The sequence below is a fragment of the Camelus ferus genome, chromosome 11, assembly GCF_009834535.1.
Source record: "Camelus ferus isolate YT-003-E chromosome 11, BCGSAC_Cfer_1.0, whole genome shotgun sequence".
Lineage (NCBI taxonomy): Eukaryota > Metazoa > Chordata > Mammalia > Artiodactyla > Camelidae > Camelus > Camelus ferus.
The window spans coordinates 60722474-60746407 of NC_045706.1; the positions used below are offsets into that span (position 1 = coordinate 60722474).

The 23934-nt window shown below is 40.7% G+C and overlaps 1 protein-coding gene across 1 annotated transcript in view; it reads right to left on the reverse strand.

The window, feature by feature from the left end:
* FRMPD2 (FERM and PDZ domain containing 2) overlaps positions 1-9085 on the reverse strand; it is a 114953-nt gene extending 105868 nt beyond the window's left edge. The window contains exon 1 of the mRNA XM_014567719.2: positions 8943-9085. Coding sequence (XP_014423205.2) covers positions 8943-8967 — 25 coding nt within the window. The 5' untranslated portion in view covers positions 8968-9085. The remainder of the gene's footprint in view (positions 1-8942) is intronic.
* Positions 9086-23934: the final 14849 nt, after the last annotated feature.

Genomic DNA, 23934 nt, shown 5'->3' on the forward strand with positions numbered 1-23934 from the left:
GCTTATCAAACTACAGGAAACCAGACACAAAGAGAAAATCTTGAAAGACGCCAGAAGAAAAATAGTAAATAGACAATAGTGATAGATATGGCAGCTTTTAATGCAATATATCAATAATCATTTTAAATGTAAACAATCTAAATACACAAACCAAAAGACAGAAACCGAGAGAAAGTAGATTAAAAAACAATCTCCACCATTTTGTCTACGTGAAACCTACTTTAAATGTAAAGGCACAGACTGATTAAAAGGAAAGAGATGGAAAAAGATACACCATAATAACACAAATCAAAAGAAAGCTGGAGAGTACCTATCTCAATTTCAGGCAAAGCAGACTTTAGAACAAAGAAAACAATTAGTGATGAAGAGGGACATTACATAACAATAAAGGAGTCAATACTCCCAAGAAGACATAACAATCCTTAATGTGTGTGTGCTTAACAAGAGAGCATTCCGTAATTAGAGTCCCCAGATCCAGAACACTGACAACACCAAATGCTGACAAAGATGTGGAGCAACGGGAATTTTCGTTTATTGCTGGTGGGAATGCAAAATGGTACAGTTACTTTGTAAGACAGTTTGGCTATTTCTTACAAAACTAAACTTACTAAACAATCCAGCAATTGTAATCCTTGGCATTTATCCAAAGGAGTTGAAAACTTATGTTAATACAAACACCTGTACATGGATGTCTACAATAACTCTATTTATAATTGCTAATACCTGGAAGCAATCAGGATGCCCTTCAGTAGGTGAGTGGATAAATAAACTGTGGTACAACCAGGCAATGGAATATTATTCAGGGCTGAGTAGAAATGAGCTATCAAACCATGAAAAGATATGGAGGAAATGTAAATGCATATTACTAAGTGGAAAAAGCCAATTTGAAAGTTACGTATAGTATGATTCCAATTATATGGCGTTCCAGAAAAGGTAAAACTATGGAGACCGTAAAAAGATCAGTGATTACCAAGAGTGGGGGTGGGTGATAAACTGGTGGAACACAGAAGATGTTTAGGGTAGTGGAATTATTCTGCATGATATTGTAATGGTGGATACATGTCATTTTACATTTGTTCAAACCTATGGAATGTGTAACACCAAGTGAATCCTAAAGTAAACTGTGGACTTTGGGTGATGATGTGTCAATGTAGGTTCATCAGTTGTAACAAATGTCCTATACTCTGGTGAAGGATGTTAATAACAGGGAAGCCTACACATGAGAAGGGGCAGGGAACATACAGGAAATCTCTGTTATCTTCTGCTCAGTTTTACCGTGAACCTAAAACTGTTCTAGAAAATAAAGTCTATTTAGAAAAAAAATGTAATGGGCAAAAGACAGGAAGAGACATTTTACTGAAGTAGGTATACACATGGTAAATAAGCACATTAAAAGATGTTCAACACCACTAGCCGTGAGAAGAAGGAAAATTAAGACTATAACAAGATATCACTACACACCTATCAGAAGAGGAAAAAAAGTGATAATACCAAATGCTAGTGAAGATGCAGAGAAAAAACTGTTAGCAACCAAAATGTCCTTCATCTGGTGAATGGTTAAACAGATTGTGGAATATCCACACTGTGGAATATTGCTCAGCAATGAAAAGCAAGCTGCTGACATCTGCAGTGACTTGGATGGACCTCGAAGGCATTATCCTGAGTGCTCTAAAGGGAAAATCTGTTAACATAAAATAAAATAAAACAAAATAGTAAAGTAAAAATAAATTAAAATAAAATATAAAATAAACATTGAAACAAAGTTCCTGGAGTTAGCATTAATAAGCCAGTTTTTTGGTCCAAGTTCCTCCGGACATTCACTTTGGTCTGGAAAGTGGACTGGGACTTCATGTTTAAACAACCATTTCTGCCTGACACCCAAAGACAAAGAGAGCAGGTTTTTTTTGTTTGTTTGTTTGTTTGTTTGTTTGTTTGGTTTTTTTTGGCCTATTGCATCACCCTACCAGCAAGATAAAATGTGAAACAGAGAGAGGTAAGTGCGTTGGCGGAAGTGATCTGTGAATACCAGATAGCGAGAAGGGGTCGTCTGCCTCCAGAGGGGTCCAGGAGCTAGACAAGCCCGGGAGGGCCCCTCTTTAGAGAGAGCTTAATCTCCTCTCACCTTGTAGCGACAGCTAGGAGACCAACCTCTGGCAAAGGGGACTCGAGCAGAGCAGCGACTTTAGTGAGCTCCCGACCGAATGCAAATAGAGAGGTGGTTCACTCTGTCACAAAGCCCGCAAAATGAATACTTTGTTTTAAATGTTCCTCTAGGGGTGAAGCTACATCCTTCAGCCAAAGTTATCCATTCAGAAGAGACCATTACTAATAATGGCCAGAATTTGCAGATGGACTTAGAGATTTAGATGATCATACTAAGTGAAGTAAGTCAGACAGAAAAAGACAAATATCATATGATATCACTTATATGTGGAATCTAAAAAACAGTACAAAGTAACTTATTTACAAAACAGAAATAGACTCACAGACATAGAAAACAAACTTATGGTTAACAAAGGAGAAAGGAGGGGAGAGGGATAAATTAGGAGTTTGGGATTAGCAGATACAAATTACTATATATAAAATAGATAAACAACAGGGTCCTACTGCATAGCACAGGGAACTATATTCAATATCGTGTAATAACCTATAATGAAAAAAGAATAGATGTATACATAACTGAATCACTGTGCTGTACACCAGAATCTAACACAACATTGTAAATCAACTACACTTCAATAAAAAAAGAAATTAAAATAATAGCTAGAAAAGAAACAGTTCTTAGTTATCTGTATCAAGCTTCACTGATCCAAAAGACCTTGATTTAGCACAGAAAAGAGACATGTGAGAACAGCTGAGGGTTGAAGAAGCAAAAGCTTTTTCTCACCAGACATGCCAAGTGGTTTTAAGAAGAGAATTACAGTCTTAAGCTTCTTGCCTGGGTTTCAGTCACCGTATTTCCCCTTCTAGATTCCTGAGTTTAGAAGCTGCTTCCCGCTGGGACGTCTATAAAGAGCCGTAACAATGAGCTGTGGTAAGGGATGAAGGTCAAGCTGAAAGTGTCTATTTCTGTCCAAAGAGAGAGAGAGAGAAATCTGTGGTAGTAGGCAAGCAGAAAGTGAGATTAAGAAAAATCGTAACAGAAACTGCAAATCTTTATTAAAGCATATGGAGCCCTGTCCATCTCTACAGGTGATCAAGGAGATGCAAGGGGAAACAATCAGGGCGGCCCAATCCATCAAGTTGGCTTCAGCCCTGAGAACACTCAGTGCTTGTGAGGTTGCAATGAAACTGTTCCTCCCAGAGACCTTATTTAGGGTGTGGCCAATTTCAGACAGCTGATTTATAAAGCAATTTGGCAATACTTACTGGGAGCCAAGGGATATCCATCCCTCCTGTCAAGTTATTCCTTGTCTGGGAATTTACACTAAGAATATAACAGAGAAAGGTATATACTCAAAGAGATTTGCCATAGCATTATATGTAATAATAAATCAATGAAATATCAAATGCTGGTGGTCCTCAGGGTTCTTTCTGCCCTAGCCTGTCTCCTCAAATCACTCTACATACTCTGAAGTTACCAACTATCAACCCACCACTTCCGGTCGTGTCTTCAGTTCAGACTTCTCTCCTGATGTCCCTCTTGGTGTTTCCAGCTGCCTGTTAGACCATCCCACTAGGATGTGCAAGATTGAAATCATCTTCCCTCCAGCTCCCTATCCAGATAAATGGCACCGCCACCTACCCAGCTAGTCAGGCCAAAACTTCAGGCATCACTCTTCTCTCCAGTCCCTCAACTGCCCATCCTCTTAATCCTTACCTTCAGAATCTCTCTCAAGTACATCCATTTCTCCCCAGCCCCCCTGCCACTGTCCTGGTCTAAGCTCCCAGCATTCTCCCACCTGATCGACCACTGTATTCTCCAAATGGTTTCCTCACATCCAGTCTTACTACCCCAATCCATTCTCCATTCTGCAGAGACCTTGTTCTCAAACACAAATCTCACTGTGTTACTCCTTCAGCAGCTTTCCATTCTCCACAGGATCATTTCAGGTTCCAAACTCCAGACCAAGGCTTTTGGGACCTCCAGTCCACCCCTCCAGACTGATCTCCGACCACTTCCTGTTGTCTCTCTAGCCCTTCTCCAGGCTTCTGATGCATCGCCCTCTCTCACTGCCTGTCCTTCCCACTGGCTGCGTGGGGACACTCCCACCTGGAGCTCCCTTTTCCCCATAGGCTGAATGACCGAGGAAATCAATGAATGACCAAGTGGGAGCTGCCCGGACTCTGTGACCAGCATCACACAGAAATGATACTGATACAGAAAATAAATGAAATACTTGGATGATACCTTTTTTTTTAATGTCTGACACATTTCCTTAATAGCCAAACATCTTTTTATTCCTCTTTAAATCTATGAAAGGGGAAGTTCTGATGGGGGAAGTTTAAAATGTACCCTTGACTGACACCAGCCCGCCACAAACTGGTCCTTTTCCAGCATGCTCCAGATCACCTTCCTGCTTTTCTTCACTGCCCACTCTATTTCCAATGACTTTAGGCTATTCCAATCATTTTAACTCAAGGAAATATATGAAGCAGGAGGTTTACAACTAAGGCAAGAAAAATCAGGGCAATTAGCAACAGAGCTGCCAGTGACCAGGCATAAAAATGAAGACCAAGTCTGGGGAAGCAGAGTTAGCCAGTCTCGGGGAGGAGAGGTGTGGGAGGAGAGCAACTAAAAACACTGAGCTCCAGGCCAAGAAACTCAGAAGGAAAATGAGAAAGAGTGTGGTGGCTGAGCGGGCAGGTTCTAAAGTCCAGTTGGACTGACCCTCATCTACCCTGGGCAAAGTAGTTTTTGTCTTTATTCGTATGTAACATGGCTTATTGAGTCTGACACATAGTAGCGTCTTATAATAGCTTCTATTTATATTACTGAGTATACAGTGAGGGCAGGGGGTAGGGTAGGGACAAACCCACAAAACTAGGACTTGAGAACAGAAATGGCTTCATCAGTGGAGCTGCAGATGGCCTTGGGCCAGGCTGTACACAGCAATCTTTGCTACTTAGAGTCCGGTCCCTCAAACCAGCCACACTGGCATCACCAGGGAGCTTATCAGAAATAGACTCGGGACCTCCCCAGGCTTCCTGAGTCAGAATCTGCATTTTAACAAGACCAGTGGGGATCACTGAGTGGTTCATCTAATCGTTACAAGCTACAGAGCACTGCCCTGGTTCCATCAGCTTGTTTGGAAGAACCAGCGACAGGCAGGCAATGGCTACAGCCACCTAAAATGTGGGGGTAGATTACGGTGTTGAGTAACCAAGGAGACCCATACCTGGGGCTTGTCAGTGCTCCAGGGAACCTGGGTAACTACTCACTTAGATCAAAGAAAAGGAATTTAGTGAAGATATTATCAGAGGATGAGCTGAGGCCATAAACCAGGTGGGCTTGTGTGGTCTGGACACAAAAGCTATGGATGGGAGGGATCTGCAAAAGGGGATGATGCGGGGATGGCGACCAGCAGGGCACGGGCCAGGGACAGCACTGGAGTCTTTCCAGGAGGGTTTACATGGCTTTCCTGATATTTTTAGGCTAAAAACACTTTGTAGAGAGTAGCATTACATTCATTTTATAATAGGGCGAAGTCAACACTACATCAAAAATAAAAGGAACTCAAGAGGTCAGCCTTTAGCCTAATATATTATTATTCCCTATAGCCCAAATATTTGTTAATTGAAATAATTACAATAACATTCACTTCTTGGATGCTTTTGTATGACTATGTCACAAAGGTTCTCACCCCTTTTAGCTTGTCTTGTTTACACTAATGGACAGAAAAACAGCAGGTTGCATTAAAGGACATTTTAGAGTAAAAAATAAAATAAAAATGAGAGGATCAATGCACAATAACTTAGCCAAAATAAGTTTCACTGAGTGCTGATGAGCCGGACCTGGAGGTTTAGATGCTGGGAATTCAAACAGGATCCCACCAGGGGAGTGAGCACGGTGTCTGCAGGCATTTGAGGTCCAGTGACATCTCTTGAAGGCTGCAAACCTCCCTCATCCTTCTCTGTTCTGTATTTAAATCACAGTCATCTTTCCATATTGGTCTTCTCAAAGAGTCCAGCACTGACTTGCACCTTGAATCCATTCCTGTATTTCTTATTTTGATAAGTGATACAGTTACCCACAAAGAGAAGCAGGTAACCTTAATTCCTGTCTTTACATCCCCTTCTCCCATCTACACTAATCATATTCCCATCCCCATGGATTCTGCCTCTTTAAAACTCTCTAGCATCCTAGGATGTGCTGAAGAAGGCTCCTACTGACCTGTGAGAGCCAATTATTTATAATCTCCAGAAATTTTGCAAGCTCGTTGTTAAACACAGCCATTATAAAAAATTAAGTTATAGAAACTTCCAATTAAATAAATTATATTAATAATGTCCTCAGAATTCACCATGTCCTCATTAATTTACTATATACTATGTTGTCTATGCCCTTGAACTTATTTAAATCAATTGCATGCATATGGTAGAAATTACACATAATGGTATGCTGGTGCATATCTCTTTCAACTTTGTGCTCAGTGATATCACATTGGGAGCTTAGAATTGGCCATAGTGGGAGTACTTATACCAAAGAAATTGGCAAAAGCTACAAATCAGGGCTTGCTTTGTTGTTTTGTTGATTGTCTGGGCTGTGGACAAGAAAAAGGTTGTCTGCCATTCCTGTAAACAAAGAATGCTAGTCCATCATCAAGCCATCAGCCACTGCAGCCACTCCCAATGGTGGTCCCTGAGGGGATTCAGGATGGAGAGAAAAAGGATACTGGCCCTAGATAGTTAAGATGTATATCAAAGGAATACAGTTCAGTGAGCCCAGACTCCTGCATAGAAAAGCACTAAAATCATTAACTTGAGATGTCTGTCGTGATTAGCAGTAATCCTTTGATGTTTGACTACATGTGTGTTTTTGTTTTTCTTTTCAGCAAAAACTCCTATATTTCCTGGCTGCTCCCTTACCTCTTTGAGCTATCTGAGAGGCTGCCTCCCTTGGCTATAGTCCCTCAGTAATGTCCTCGAATAAAATATAATTCTCAACTTTTAGGTGGTGCATTTTTGCAGTCAACAAGACTTAAGAAAACGATAAAGAAAATATTAACAATGTAGATTAAATCCAAAAATGTGTCATGTCTGCAGCTATTACATGGTAAACAGAACAAAAATTTGAGGAAATATTCTCCCAGAATTCAAAACTGTTGTCCTGTTCAGCAAAAAAGTCACTTGTGTCATTGACAAATGAATGGAATTAACTCATTCACCTTCATTGCTTAACTTTCTTCTTACTTGTCAATGTAAACAAAAATATCGGTTAATGTTGGGACTACACTCATCAGTCAATTGCAAACATAGGGTGACTAAGGATACAAGAGTTCAACAAAAATCAGTGGATGCATTCCATGAGAATCAGCTGGCTATACACACTTGGCAGTAAAGAGTATTGTATATTGACACATCCTTCACAACAATAACGCTTGTAGGGAACTTATATACATATGTATGCATGTTTGGTTTTTTTCACAGTGTTGGCAGCACCTGCTTGGAGGTTCTCTACATCCCCACTGCGGTTTCCTTAGCTTAGGCTATCCATCATTATTTCAGGCTCACTCTCTCCAATCCCATGCCCATATTACCACCAGAATAATCTTTCTAATATTTAAAGGCAATCACGACATCCCCCTCATTAAAATAATCAATGGCCCTCCAGGACCTTCAGGAAGAAAGACAAACTTTATAGAAGGCCTTCCTTGATCTGCCCTATTCACCTCTGAAGCCTCCTTTCTTATCAGATGTTCACACTCACACTTCACTGAAGTTATGCCAAAGTGCCTGCTGTTCCCAGAATATGCTTTATTGGTGCCACTGGGCCTTTGCACATGCTTAATTTTTCCTAGGATGCCTTTCCCCAACTCCTCCTCTCCCACCTCCTGCTAATTCCCACCTAGCATTCAAACAGTGCTCAGACAGAATCTCTTCCAGAAGCCTGTGCTTTGGCACTTGCTACCACCATAAGCTGTTGTGCAGGTCCACCTCTCTGGCTCCTCTACTCATCTGGAAGATCTTCTGAGCAGAGAGGTGTCCCCACCACCTAGCATCCAGCCTGGCACCCAGGAGATACTTAGTACGTGCTTATTGAATTGATAAGCTAATTGATTAGTTTCAGCTAAGAGCCTACAGCAAATCACAGGATCTAGCCAGTAGATATTCATCTCTGAATTCAATTGTTGCTTTAAAAAAAGGTTATTTAAAGTGTAGAAAAGATCCAACTGAGTTTTTTCTTTCCTTTAGGCATACCGTATAAAACCAGATGAATCACTGACATTTTTTTTTCTTTCTTTTTTTCATTGTTTTCTGGAAGTCAACTAGACATGGCCTGAGACTCTACCTTAAACCAGTGACCTCCTGTAAGGAATGAACAAAACACTCATTCCTGAAAAAGAGTGACAGCTATCATTTACTGGGCTAGTCGTATGCTCCCAGCACTAGCGCTGAGCCCCTTACATATGTCACCCTATGTATTCAACATTGCTGTGAAGTGTGTACTAGTATCCCCATTTAACAGATGACAAAACTGAGTCTCAGGAAAGTTAAAGCATCTGTTTGAGTTTGCACAGATGTTGAACAGCCAAGTGGTGATTCAAACAAGAATTGGTCTGACTCTAAACTCCAAGTTATCTCATTCTCTACTCATTAAAAGCAAATCAGTCCCTACTAGTAGCCTGGAACAAATCATGCTCCCGACAACACTGCAAAGAGACTTTGACACAGAGCCTACCCCAGCTGAGCTTTTCTTATTCCTGATACCCAGACCCAGTGAATGGGTTTGCCCTTCCATTGATCCAGATAGGAGAAAAGTGAATGAGGCCAAGGAGTACCTGGGTCCTGTGTCAAAGGCTGCATCCAAAAAGTCTCCGTGACGGTCTAGGCCTTCATCATGGACAGCTTTCCAACAACGAGCAGGGATCTTGTCTCTCCACTCAGCTGCCACTGTCGCCTGTGCTGCTGTCTTTGTTGACTGTTTGTTACTAAGCACTTGGTGGCCCAGCGAGTGAGTCAACAGAGGCTCTGCCCGTTCTGGCTGCTGGCTCGCATGCCCTGAGCCCTGTGCAGACTCTGGCCAGTTAGCAGGCAGAGCCACCCAGCAGCCTGCATCCTCAAATCCGGTGATCCGCGAGAGAGCCTGTAAGAGCTCAGCTGGATTAGGTGCCACTGAAGGCAATGGGATTGGGACTCAGCGGGGGGCTTTTACAATGATGTCACTTTATCTCCTGGTCCAACCAAAAGAAAGAGCCCTGCAAGGAACCAGGGGCCGGCCAAGAGCTGAGCCTTAGTTAGTTTCTGTAACTCAACCATTCTCCATGCCCTTTGGGCCTGCACCGAAAGGACAGAGCAACATGCAAGATCATAATGAGAAACGATGACCTGGAGCTGCCAGTCAGAAGGCAAGAGGAATGTGGTTGTGATCACCACATACACACACAACAGCATCATCATCGTCGTCATAACAGGACAGAAGGAAAATTTGGGAGGTGACAAATATGTTTGTGGCACAGATTGTAGTGATGGTTTCACGCATATACACTGATCTCCAAACTCATCCAGTTGTATAGGTTAAATATATACTGCTCTCTGTGTGTCAATCACCCCTTGATAAAATGTTTTCTTAAAAAATAGGAATGTGGTTGGAGAAAAGGGAAGAGGAATCCTCACACTCTCTGGTGCTCAGGTTCAAAAGTCAGCAGGGAGAGGGAACAGCAAGCATTAGAGTGATCATATCTCTGCAGAGCTAAGGGTGAAAGAACAGCTCTCCAGAGCCCTTTAAATCAACAGCAGTTTTAAAGTGGTGAGACTTTAAAAAAAAAAAAAGAGACACCATGCATTTTACTTTATATACTGACCAAAAAATAAAATAATGACGTTTGATGAAACCTAGGGCTTGGTGAGGGCATGGTTGGTGAGAAGTCCCATATGCCAGGATTGGGAATATAGATTAGTGCAAACTCTCAGCAGGGGCATTTGGTGATATTCATCAAAACTGAAAATGTACATGTCATTTGCAAATCCAGCTGTGAGGAACTGACCCCATGAACAGTTTCACAAAAGTTCACTCAAGCATATGAAAAAGATGCTCACTGCCATGTATTTTTGTAATAGTGAAAAACTAAAAACCGCTGAAGTGTCCACCAACAGTGGACAGATAAACTGTAGTTCACACACAGTGGCAAACTAACTACACACATAGCTTTGCAAAGGAGGCACGTAGATACGTGTGTGCTGGCATTCAACACTTGCAAGGAAATCTTTCAAAAAACAAAAGGTGCAGCCTGTATGAAATTCCTCCTAGTGTAAATACATGTATAATAAATATGCATTATATTCATATCCTATATGTATAATATATACGTTTTATATGTATGTGTATAATACACAATATATGTTATATATAAAATATACAATATATGTATAAAATATGTATTCTTTACATTATATATAGCATTATATACATTGTACTTTATATATATTCTTTAACTAGAAGGAATCACTAGAAACTTAATAGTAGTTGCTTTGGGGAGAGAGTGTTTGAGTTATTAGTCATTAGTTGTTACATATTCAGGGAAATTATTGTCCATTTCTGGATTTTTACCCCTTGTACCCTTGTGTTCTATTGCTTTAAAAAAAAACTAATAAACATTGTATAATGTTTTACAAAATTTATCTTTTTCCTACTTAAAGCTACTTGCCCTCCACACTAGCTAGTAAAGCATGTTACAAGTTACAATAATTGCAACCATCTTGTGCTATTTCTCCCAAATTTGTCAACTCATCAGATTTAAATGGGAACTTGATTAAATGTAGATTTCCCAGCACCACCCCAGACCTGCTGAACCTTAACCTCTGGGGAAGAGTCAAGGACATCTGCATTTTAGCAAAGGCCAGGTCATTTTTATTTAGTAATTTATTCAGGTCAACCATGTACAAATGAAGAACCTGAGTTCCCCAAGGGGAAAGTGAACCCTGGGGTCATGCGGCTGGTTCATAGCTGAGCAGAGAGCAACTGACGGTCAGTAAATCACTGACACCCAGGCTCGTGCAGCAGCTTAAAGTCACCAGTGATTCACCTCTTTGTTACAAACATTAGCACAGTAATCCCCTCCTATGGTTACCTCTGTTAAGATTTCTTTCATTCAAATTAAAGCAAGGAAAAATCCTAATTCAGTACCGAAATTTTTGAATTTGCATATCTGTAAAAAATTCAATTGTTTCACTTTCAAGAACCACGTTAATCCATATTTACATACAGTTTTTGAAAGCAGGATAATATAATCAAGTAGAATTCAACACTAGAACGAATTCCCAGTTATGCCTCTTATTTTATGCTTTATATCAAGGTCCAATGTTGAAATTGTCAGAAATAGAAAATTAATTAAATCTAAAATAATAAAGTTATATTATTCTAAACAGAATCCAGGGCCTCTCATTGCTGCTGAGAATATGAAAATGGCACGGACACCCTGGAAAACAGTTTGGCAGTTACTTTAAAAAACTAAACATGTCTTTGCCAGTAATTGAACTCCTGGGCAACTATCCTAGAGAAATTAAAACTTCTGTCCACATAGAAACTCATATATAGTTGTTTGTCAGTTTTCTTTACAACAGTCAGAGACTGTTAACAACCAAAGTGTCCTACAGTAGGTGAATGGTTTAACAAACTGTCCATGGAATCCTACTCAGCAGTAAAAAAGAAGGAACCATTGGTCCGTGCAACATGCGAATGGATCTCAAGGGCATTATGCTGAGTGGAAAAAGCCAAAGGGTCACATATAGTACGACTCTCTATATATGACATTCTTGATATGACAAAATATAATTATAGAGATGGAAATCAGGTTAGCGTCTGCTAGGTGTCAGGGATAGGGGTGGGTGATTATAAAGGAATACCATGAGGGAAATCTTTGGAGTGATGGACTAGTTCTGCATCTTGCTTGAGGTGGTGGTTATTCAAAGGATGTGCAGTTCTTCCCATCCCCAAATGCCTAGCCAGAATCTATCTCCTGTAGCCTCGGTTCACTTGGCTGCCTCCATAGGGTCCAGGAGGCATCTTTCTTGCTCCTCTACTTGTCTTACATCCTCCTTCCAAAACCTGAGCCTCTTTGAGACATGCGACAAGATGCTCTGCTACCCTTCTGCCATCACCTATTCACTCCTAAGAAGTCCCCAAGTCAGACTCAGGCAAGAAGACCCACTCTGCTCTCCTCTCAAGGCACTCTCCCCAATGGCTGAGACATCCATGGACCAGGGGTTCATACTGATCAGCATCTGTGCCCCTCTTCTGGGCTTTCTTCCAAGTGCCCTGCTCTTCAGCCTAGGACCCTAACTGCTACCCACATAGAACATTTTCCCTTTATCACTCTGGTTCCCCTTTGGTTCTCTTTATAGCAGTTATAATTTTTTACTTTAATAGGATATTTTATTTGTCAACTTGTTTATTTTCTATCTCCAAACTGACAGATGTAAGGGACATGATCCATCTTGCTTAGTGCTTGCAGGAAATTTTCAGCTGCATGTGACAGATGAAACCATAAAAAATGACTTAGACAATCAAGGACATCTGTGTTTTCATGCAAATGTACATTCAGCAGTTCAACAATGTCAGAGCCCTGGGTTGGCACTTCCCTTCATGCTGAAGAATGGCTGCTGCAGCTCCAGCCTTCACATCCTAACCCAACCAGCTCAGAGGGGACAGAAAGGACTTCATCCCCTCAAGTCTCTCTGGAATCTTTCTCTGAATCCTAGCCAGTTTCTTTTTTAAGATTGTCCAGATGAAGTCATGGGGCCACTGCTCACCCAAAGTGGAAAGGATGAGGATGATTGGCTCTGATCAGACACGATTTCTCGCTGGGGAGGACAAGCCCATCTTTCCAGAGCACCTGCTTCCTGATATATGGCAAAAACATGGGCCCTGAGATGAAGGAAAACTGAGCTGTGTGTCTAGTGGGTGAAAAACCAAGAATGTCTGCCACAATGCTGCACCCCCAGCACCCAGAACAGGCCCTGCTCAGAACAGATGCCCACTAAATACACACTGATTGGATGATGGAATATCTGTGCCCTTACAGACTAAAAGTGACAGACACAGGACCCAGACAGCACCCACGATGATGCTATAGAGATGTCTCTCTTTGGCCTCAGCTCACTAGTCTCTCAGAGCAACCTTATGAGGTCAATGTTTTTTGCTATTTTTCAAAGAAGATGATTAAAGTTCAGGGAAGTTAACTGAGTTGGGTAAGGTCACCCAGCAGGGAAGTGGATATGGTGATCAAACCCATGGAGAATTCCAAAAGCAGCAGAAATTGCACTCAAGAGCATGGGAATGATTGATGATAAGAGGTCTTACCGAGGAGCAGGACCAGGAGTCACTAGTTTAATGAGAGTTTCCTGTGTGTCAGTGCTTTTTATCACACAGTATATGATTCCAGATGCATACACCCTAGGGAGTGGGAAGTATTAACCCCATCTTACAGATTTAGGAAACTGAGGCTCAGAGAAGTCAAACAATTTGCCCAAGGACACAGCTATAGCAGATGATAGAGTTAGGATTTGAATTCCAGTCAGACTTCGAAACCTGTGTTCCTTCCACTGGAAGAACCAACACAAGGGAAAGCCTTGGCGAGGTAGAGAGGTCACTCTTTCCTTGAGATGTGGGAGGGAGAAAAAGGATGAGTGAAAGGCATGGAAATGTTGAGACCAACAGAGGGAATTTGAAACGTCTCATGTCAGATGGCTTCCATCCTTCCAGGAAAGCAGCACTCAAAGTCATCTGCATGATGAGATTCAGATTGGAAAATGGAAACGATTTGGAGCGAACACTGGGAAGACCAAGATGGTGACCAGTTCGGGAGGAATAGAGAAGGTACTGAGCAGCAGGTGGACCCAAGGGGCTGGGCTGTGCAGAGGGTCAGAGAATCAGGAAGGCCAGGGGCAGGTCCAGTGAGGGAGCGGGTGACTGGGACAAGGCAGGGACAAATGCCAAAGCCTGGCTCAGTCCCTAATACTGCATGTCCTGTTGGTGGGGGAGGGCAGGGATTTTTTTTAAAGATCGGACACCCAGGTTTCAAACCTGGGCAGTGGGTACAGCTCAGTGGTAGAGCATGTGCTTAGCATGCATGAGGTCCTGGGTTCAATTCCCAGTATCTCCATTAAAAAAAAAAATTGGATTGAATCAAATCTGGAGCAGATGGTACCTGGGTAACTTTTGAAGACGAATGAGCAGAAAAGAAGCTTTGTGTACAGAGAAAGGAAGATCCTGATAAAGGTCATGAAAGGGGCCGTTCCCGGGCCAGGCAGTGCTGAGAAGGACAGGACTAGGCCAAGCTGGGTCTGTATGTACAGAACAGACTGGGAGGGCAGGGGCCTGGTGGGGTTGGGGCGGAGCAGTGGACAGAGCCAACCGAGACTGGCAGATCAGCCAGAAGTGTCAGCGCAGGAACTGGGACCTGCTGCCTTACTTACCGACCTCAGGGCCGCAGTTCCAGCTTCTGCCAAGCTCACCTGTCAGGTACATAGCCATCTCACAGATGTACGTTGATTTAGCATGACTGACCTTGGTAAGTGTGGCTACTGCCTGCTTAGAAAAAAGGCAGCTGGGTTTTTCTTTGAAACATAATTGAAAGGAAGGCACACCCTTGGCTATGATTCCCATGGCAAGGTCCTATGGTCCAACCCTGGAAGTCACGAGAAGGAGGCTGAGGGAGGGTCCTCATGGCCCACGCAGGACCACCCACCTCAGGGCCAGGTTCTGTGGATGCAGACACCTTTTCCCTGCCCATGATGGTTTGGGTGGCTCCCCTCTCAGGTGCAATGAGTTAAATGGAACACTCTGGCCTAGGAGGAAAAGAAGACAAGTCCGGAGCTCAGAGACAGAGCAGCAGTGAGTTGGGGCCAGAATCCACTGAAACCAGCTCTGAAGACAGAAGAGGAGCAGACAAGGGCCCTCAGTGTGCAAACAGATGGAGATGATCGCAGGTCAAGGCCACCCAAGGTGAAGCTTGAAGACCCGGAGGTCCTGTGTCCTTTCTTCCTGTGGCAACAGGCAAGGTGCCAGCTGCTGGCAAGGTGCTAGGAAGAGACAAATGATGCTTTGAGAGCCCAATCAAAAAAATAAACACCAAATTCAGGAAAGGGGCCCATGGGCAGGTGCCTTCTCTGCACTGAGAAGGTAGGCTTTGCCAGGGCTGACCCTTTGTCGTTGCTAACTTCCACATGGCAAGGAGAAGTAGACCCTCTGGATTTGTCCATGAAGAAAGGGCCCCAGCACGCAATCTTCCCACCACTTCTTGCTCAAGTGTTTTCTTTGGTGAATGAGGTGGATTTCATTCAAAAATGGCCCACGATGGGTTTGGCTTATACACAGTCTGTTCTGATAGTGCTGCTCTTGGCTCAACAGATGAGAAGGTGGGGGCTTGCTGCGCGGCTCTGGGCCACACACACAGCTGTACCGCCCCAGCCTTCCTGCGCCTTCCATGGCCCACCCATCTGGGGAAGAGAAATTCTGCCTCTGCTGGTCTTCTCCCAGCTCCTGCTGTGGGCTCCATTCTGCCTGAGTTTTCCATTCACAGACTGATGCCTGGCCTGAAAAAAAATAGAACAAGAATGAAGCTTATCTCTATCACTCAATTGCCCCTTCATTCATTTATCCCACCACCCAAAGGCCCCCGGAATCTGGATGAGTACCTCTCTGCTAAAATGGAATGATTGTGAGAATTAAATGAGCAAGGACATGGGTGTCTCTGGTATATTTTATGTGCTCAATACAGGTTATCAGTATTATTATTCCTGTTTACATTATCATCTATATTATTTCCTCAAATATTTACCAAAATCAACTCTGCAGCAGGCACACTTTTTATAGAGTGCAAAGAAAAATGGTATGTGAGACCTGTGTTTAACCAGTTTAGGGCTGGAGAGGTCTGCAACACCACCCCCCTGTATCTACTTCGGGAGTCTATTACCTGTAAGAAAAATATATATATATATATATATTTTTTTTTTTTTTTAATGGAGGTACTAGGGATTGAACCCAGAACCTCATGCATGCAAAGCGTGTGCTCTACCACTGAGCGATACCCACCTCCCTTCCCTGTAAAAAATATTTTAAATAAACCATTTCTTTTAGAAATCTAAGAATTCTTTATATTCTCTTGGGTCATGGGCTCTATGTCGATATGAAAGGGCTCACCCAAACGTGGGGAGGTGGCCATAATCAAAGAGGGAGTGGGGCTCATTGTCTTGGATATTTTCTTTTGCCCTTGTCAAGTTGCTAAAAAGAAAGGCTTCCAAGAGCAATGGCAGGGCAGTCCCATATCCAACGGTGCAGACCCAGCATGCGGCATCCCACCGGTGACTGCGACACCTGCTGGTCACTACTGGAACCACACACAACTGCCTCTGTCTTGAAAGGCCATAGTTCTTCATCAGGCTGAACTTGGACACTTCTTCCTCCTTCTAGCCTTAAAGACAAGCATTTCTAAGCCAAAGCACAGGCTCCACCATTCTGGGAACCTCCCTCCACCTGCCCAGGGCCTGATAATCAATTTGACAGGGCCAGGGGCTGGAAAGGCCATGGTGGCCAGAGTGATGGCAAAGAGGTAACGTGTGTGGGAGATGATGAAGAGGAGAGGCAGTAGTTTAAAGGTGTTTAAGATGCCCTGTTTGGAAAGAGTGTTGGAGAGAGGGTAAAAGAAGAATGGAAGGATTCTTTCCAATGCCAAGGCAGAATAGGGTTCTAGTCCTAGTTAAGAATTTGATGGTAATTGCATTAAATCTTTAGATAAATCTAAGGAGAATGACATCTTTGCAATTCCGAGTCTTCCAATTCACCAACATAGTATGTCTCTCTCCATATTTAAGTCTTCTTTAATGCCTTTCAATCAAGTTTTATAAATTTTTTCATAGAGGTCTTTTGCATGATTTGTTAGGTTTATACCTGGGTACTCCAAATTTTTATGCTATTTTAAAATATCTTTTAATACACATAGTATCTTAGTATTTATTTAATAAATAGTACTAAATAAAATAAAATATTATTTACTATTTATTTTATTATGCTTATTCTTGGTATATATAGAAATATAATTAATTTTATACATGGTTTACTTTCCTAAACTTATTAATTATAATAATTAATCTGTAGAGTCTCTTGGATTATCAACATGTATCTACATATAGTTCCTGAACAGTGACAGTTTGGATCCTCATATCTTTTATTTCTTGCTTGTTTATCATATTGGTAAGGGCATAGTGTATAATATTAATTAGAAATGGAGATGGGTTTGCTCATTTGATTTCTGAATTCAGAGGGAAAGTCTTCAACATTTTGCCATGATGATGTTTGTTGTTTTGAGTAAACACATAGTAATGTGTAAGGAAATTATCTTCTATTCAGAGTTTGCTTAAAATTTTACCAGGAATGAGTTTTTAAAAATCAAACAGTTTTTCAGAATCTATTAAGATGATCATGTGATATTTCCCCTTTCACCTGCTACTGTAGTTGATTATTTCAATTGATTTTCTAATGTTAAATCACCATTCCTGAGATAAGCTCAACTTGGTCATGATGAGTTATCCTTTCTATACATTACTGGATTCAGTCTGCTAATATTTTGCCTAGAAATTTTGCATTAATATTTATGTGAATTTAGCTTATTTTCTTTTCTTTATTGACCTTCTGAGTTATAAAGGTTATGATAGCCTCATAAAGTGATTTGGTAATATAATAAGAGAATTATTTGTTCCTTGAATTTTAGATCGAACTTGGTGATAAAGCTTTCTGAGTCTGCTAAAGCTTTATGGAAAGATTTTTCTTCTAATTTACTCAATTTCTTTAAGGTTTAAGACTCTTCAGATTTTATCTTTCTTCTTGAATTAATTTTGATAAGTTATTTATTTTTAGGAATTTGTCTTTTATTTAATTTCCTTTTAATAGCCATTGTATTTATAATTGTCACTTTTTTAAAAAAAATCCTGACATTGGTTAGTCATTCCCCCATCTCTATCTCTATCTCTGTTTCCTACTTAATTCATCCATTTTTGTTTTCATATTTATGTATTATTTCTGTCCTTCTACTTACCTTGGAATTATTTTGCTGTTATTTTCTAACATCTTGGAGTGGATGCCTAGCTTGTTTGTTGCAATAATGGGTTTTCTAATCCATGAACATGGTATATCTTTCTATGTATTTAGGGGAATTTCTTTAATGTATTTCAATTAAGTTTTTGTAATTTTTTCCTTTTAATTTAAGACATTTAAAGTTATAACATTTTTCTCTAAATAGCACTTTGATTGCATCTCACAGATGTTGTACATTTGTTTTCATTCTTAGTTCACATTTTTTCATTTTCATTATGATTAATTATTTGACTCAATAGATTATTTACAAATGTGTTTCTTTTCGTTATCGATTTTTTTAATTTAAGAGCAGTATATCAGAGAACACGCTTTGTATTACTTAATCATTTGAAAATTTTCAAGTTTTGCTGTTTGGATCATTTTCATAAATGTTTCTCTGAACATGAAAAGAATGTGAACTCTGCAGTTATTGATAACAGCATTTTAAATAATGACCATTTGGTCAAGTTATTTAATATTTTATACACTTACTGAATTTCTGTTGTTATTATGCTATGAATTACTGAAAATAGAATATTAAAATCTCCTACCAGTAATTTTTCCTTTCAAACTTTTTAAGATAAAGTTGTCAATTATGAATAGTATATAGTTGTTTTTCTGTTTCAATTAACAGTGATAATTTCTATCTTTAACTGGAGATTTTGTTTCATTTACATTTAAAATAACTGCTGATATACTTGGGTTTAAAGCTACCATGTTAATTTGTGCTTTCTATTTATCCAGCCTATTTAATATTTCTTTTTCTATCTTTTTTTTTTTTTGCTTTAGCTTTTATTTGTTACTTTTAATCATTTTTTTCTCATTCTTCTAGTTTTAAAATTATATATTTTTATATACTCTGTTTCTTTTCCTGTCAGGGTTATCTTATAAATTATTAGTTATTATTAAGTAGTTGTTTTCCATATCCCATCAGGGTGGAGAAGAGGTAGCAGCATGGCTTCCTGGGGGCCATTCCCAGCATGACCTGGCCCATCTCTACACTTGTATGCTATATCATGTTTGGGACAGACACTGACAAAAACCCTTTGTAGAGCAAACTTGTATCTCTTGGATTCCAGTGAGTGTTCATTTTGAGTGATTGGTCTCACTTTCTCTCCCATCTGGCATTGGTGTAGAAGAACCAATAAGTTCAACAAGGGAAAGTCCTTGTGATCTCCAAGGTCTGCTAACCTAGGCAAGGGTTGGGGAAGTGACGGAGTACAGACATCAGCAGCTCATAAATAGGCCGAAGTGATTCTCAGGGATTCCTGGGTAGTGGAGGAATTTGACTAAATACTGAGGTCTTACCCAGGCCTCATTATTTCTAACCTTTATTTTCTTGATGTAAACTTCCTGTTACATCCGCTGAGTTCTTATGGAGGAACTCTGTTTAGAAATATTGGAAATCTTTCTTGAAAAAATTCATCTTTTAAAACTAGGGTAGGACCCTGGAATGAGCAGATCTGTTGGTTACTGCCATCAGGACCCCCTCAAGATTCTCCAGTTGGTTTAGGGGAGCAGAGAAAAGAAGAAAGAGATAGGAAGAAGGTTTGAAGGGCACAGAGCATGGAGGGAAGATGAGATAGAATCAGGTTGGAGAGAATGAGTAGTGGCTGGAGGTTGAATGGGGTTCCTGAGGATTCCAACCAAAGACACCAAGGCCCCCAGGACAATAGAAATGCCCTATTTCAACACATGTCAAGCATTCTCCAGATGCTTTCTTTGCTGCTGTCTGGACTGCACCACTGCCCTACTGTAGTAGCTCTATGGGACTAGTCCAACACATTTTATACCTGGCTCTGGGCCAGTGAGGATCATGTTCAAATATGGAGACATTCAAACAGAGCAATAGGGAAACATTATCAGGCTCCACCCTAAAACACCAATATCTGACCCAGGTCTCTGCCCTGTACCTCCACCCTCCCTACACACACAAACATGTGCACACACACAAACACACACACACATAGAACCAGGAACTGCCTCCCCTTCTCCTATGGTTCCTGCCTGCCCCAGGGGAAATGTAGCCAAGCAAACTAGAAAGCACCCTTCTTTCTGCCTACCTATATATTCAGAGAGTTTTGAAAGAACCAGAAATATGAGGGCAATTAGTAGCAGGTGATAGCTTTTTGTTGTAATTTTTCTTTACTTCTCAAACTTTAGTTTGGCTGTTTCTCCTATAATGTGTGTGTGTATGTATGTATATATATATATATACTGAACCCCAGGCCCCTCTACCCCTCTATCCTTGGCCAAGATTATACGTGTGTGTATATATATATATATATATATCTATACGATATCACTCATCACAAGATTTTATTTATGTATATGTGTACATATACATCTATATGATATTACATATTATATGTATAATGTGATGTGATATCATATCGATAATAGATACCATATATCATGATATATATGCAGTATATATAATAGATATACCATATACAAATACACAATGCTGAATACTCTTTGTCCCTGCAAATAGATCCACTCTCCACCCTCTCATCTGCTCTGCACTTGGGGCGTGAACATCTGTATGGACTGTATTGGTGGACTCCCTGGCCTTCTGCTTGTGGCTGTGTATGGACAACGGGAGGCAGTGGGCAATGGCAGGAGACAGAGGATGAGAGACAGGGTGTGCATTCACTTCCTACCTATTTGTTGAGGGCTGTCTGTATCCTTCTACCACAGACCACAGCCCCTGTCAAGTGGCTCTTTCCTACAGCTGCCCTGGCTGGATGCTGAAAAACACTCCTTTCCTTTGTCCCTCCAGACCCAGGTGTGGTTAAGGCTCCCAGGTTGTTGCTAGCCCTTAGATACTGCATGACCACCTGGTGGATTCCTTTAACCCTTCCTACACCTCCAGAAATAGCCCTTTATTAAACTGTCCTTAATTACTCCATTACTTATTTCCTCTGGGGATAGTGTCTGATACAAACATATAATGCAAATACCTTGCAGAAGTCTTAATAAAATTAAAAGTTAACCTCCTTGATGAGCAAGGCAGCTTCCACTCCCCAGCCTCATCCTTGAGGTAATTCCTTGCTTAAAGCTGAGCTTGTCTGAGCCATCTCACCTGTCTCCACCTTCACTTGAACCTTGCTGAGGGGAAACAAACCAATCAACAGCAATGACCTCCTCCCCCAGGATTCCATGGAACACTTCTCTCCCTTCCCTACCTTGACCGCCTTTGGCCTCCCTGAAGACAGAGCTGCCTTTTCAGTCCTCATAGCAAGTGCTGGCACTCATTCCCCACGGCCAGAGCCCCTCTGTTTTGAGAGGTCTGCTATTTCTTTGTCAAGCTTTCCTTCTGCCATTTCCTTATTTTCTGACATTCACAAGGTATTTGGGCATGTTTCTATCCCATATCATACAATCACTATGGGTAAATTCACTGCCCAAAGCAGGGCCAGCTATATAATTGCAGACCTGGTACAAAATGAAAACAGAAGACCCCTGTTCAAAAGCATGGAAAAAAATACCATTCAAGGTACTAAAGTATAAACCTTTTTCCTTTAAAGTACTTTACTTATAAAATATAATGAGGTTAATAATGATTCATGAGTAACAGCATAAATCTACAAAATGCAAAAAAGATTGTACTTTTAGTGCCATAATTTTACATTATTTCATACTATTTGTTTTTGATATCATAATTTTTATAATGAAATATAATACTTTATTAATGTGGTATCTTGATTGATCATAGTAATTTCTGGGTCATTTTTCTGTAAATTTATTTGTCAGGTCATCAAAACTTAGTTTTAACAACTTTTTAAAAATCAACTTTCAAAGAAATATACACAAGATCTTATGGTAGCTCACAGAGAAAAAAATGTGACAATGAATATATATATGTTTATATATAACTGAAAAATCGTGCTTTACAACTTCCAATGGATACAATTTTTTGGATATACTTGAAAGTGACATCACTTGCTCTTGGCAAGTGAAGACTGCAAGTAATTTTTGATAATTTTAAACTTTGAGAAGAATTTGTGGATGCCACGGCTGCTGGTGCTGTTTAGAGTATTTTATAGGCTGTAATAACATCAGGATACATTTCTGATACATTTATTTAAAATCATAAATTTTAGTATATCTGGAACTGATGATTATTAAGAAAGAACTTTCCCAAAAAGATTTAAGTCTTTGTAAAAGTCAGTTTTATATAAGTCCTATCATTTTAAATGTAAATTTAGGCAATACCATTTTAGCATTTCCTCTGATATTTTCTGTAACTTGTGCAAGGTGAACAAGAAACCAAAAGTGGCTTCACAATTTGTGTATAATTCAAAACACCTATCTGTGCGTTATTGCTGTCTTGCTCTGTCATCGATTACAAGGACTAATTAATTTTAAAATTATCTTCCTCACTAGGAATTGGTTCACCTGCAGCTTCATGTGAAAATGGCATCCTTTTTCATTGAATAAAACAATCCTTAATTTTTATTTTGGCAGAAATAAGCCTGTATATGTTTGCTTTGCCACGTTGTAGCAGTTTTCAAAACCAGGTATTCTAAACTCTTTGAAGAACTCTAATAATTCCCTGATACACTTTATCGCGATGTCTATGTTGTATCTTTACTTTGTAAAAAACTACAATTTTGTAGTAAACAAAGTTAACTGTCTGAGTATGGGCAGTGTCTGTCCTTGAGTTCAGGTCAAAGCCTTCATATTTGTGCAGATGCCCCAGGGATGGGGTCCGGAGAATGATGGGAAGTTGCCTCCCCCTGGGGTCCCAGCCCTGCGCTCACACAGATCCCCTCGTCTCTCCTGGGCCATGGCCAGTTCTGCCACCACCGCCGCTGCTTCTATTACTGTTGCCATTGGATTTAGTCATTCAAACCTGGATCTTTTTGAAAGTGTGGGAAGTATTATTAATAATCATACTGGAACAACAGATACAAAATGGGCCCATCCTGGACGACCTGGGACATCTGGTCAAACTACTTGTCGAACACAAAAAGCAAACCGTGCCTTGACTACTCACTTTGAGAAATCTTTAGTTCTACTTTAGACCAATAATTCACAGTAGTGAGCATGCCTAGGGGCTGCTCCACGTCGGAAACTTAAACCACGTTATCTCATCTTATTCCTCTCTGTCCCTCTCCCTCTGACATGCCCTTATGTGCACTGCTAACCATTCTCAGTCCTAAAGTACCCAAAGCCCTTGCTCCTTGTGTGAATATTGCCCCAATCTATTTGCCCTCCACTTGGCCTCACTGGCCTTCCTGTCCAGCCCAGACCCCAGAGTCCTTATCCTGATCCTCTCAGGAATACTTTCAATTTCCTTGCCCTCAGCCTTTCCACCTGATGTGCCCAGGAAAACCCAGCTCCTGGATACACCCCTTCAAGTATTGTCTCTATTTCTCTGACTTGGCAAGGATTCTAGAGCTGTGCCCTTATATATGCCATTTTGAATCCTGGCTTTTCGATGGCAACTGAGTAACTCAATAATCCTTGAACTCATCTTTTACTTGGAGCTCTTAGACTTCTTCCCTCAGACCTATAAGCTTGTGGGGCTTTTGGGGGTGAGGAGAAATCTAGTGCCTTGGCAAGTCTCCTTGGGGGATTTTGTTTTTTGTGTAGTGTTTTTTTGTTTTTTTGTTTTTTTCTTTTGTGTTTAAAATCTCTGCTCCACAGGCCAGCTCTCGGTATTTTGTTTTCTCTTTGGCTTGCCTCTTTCAGCC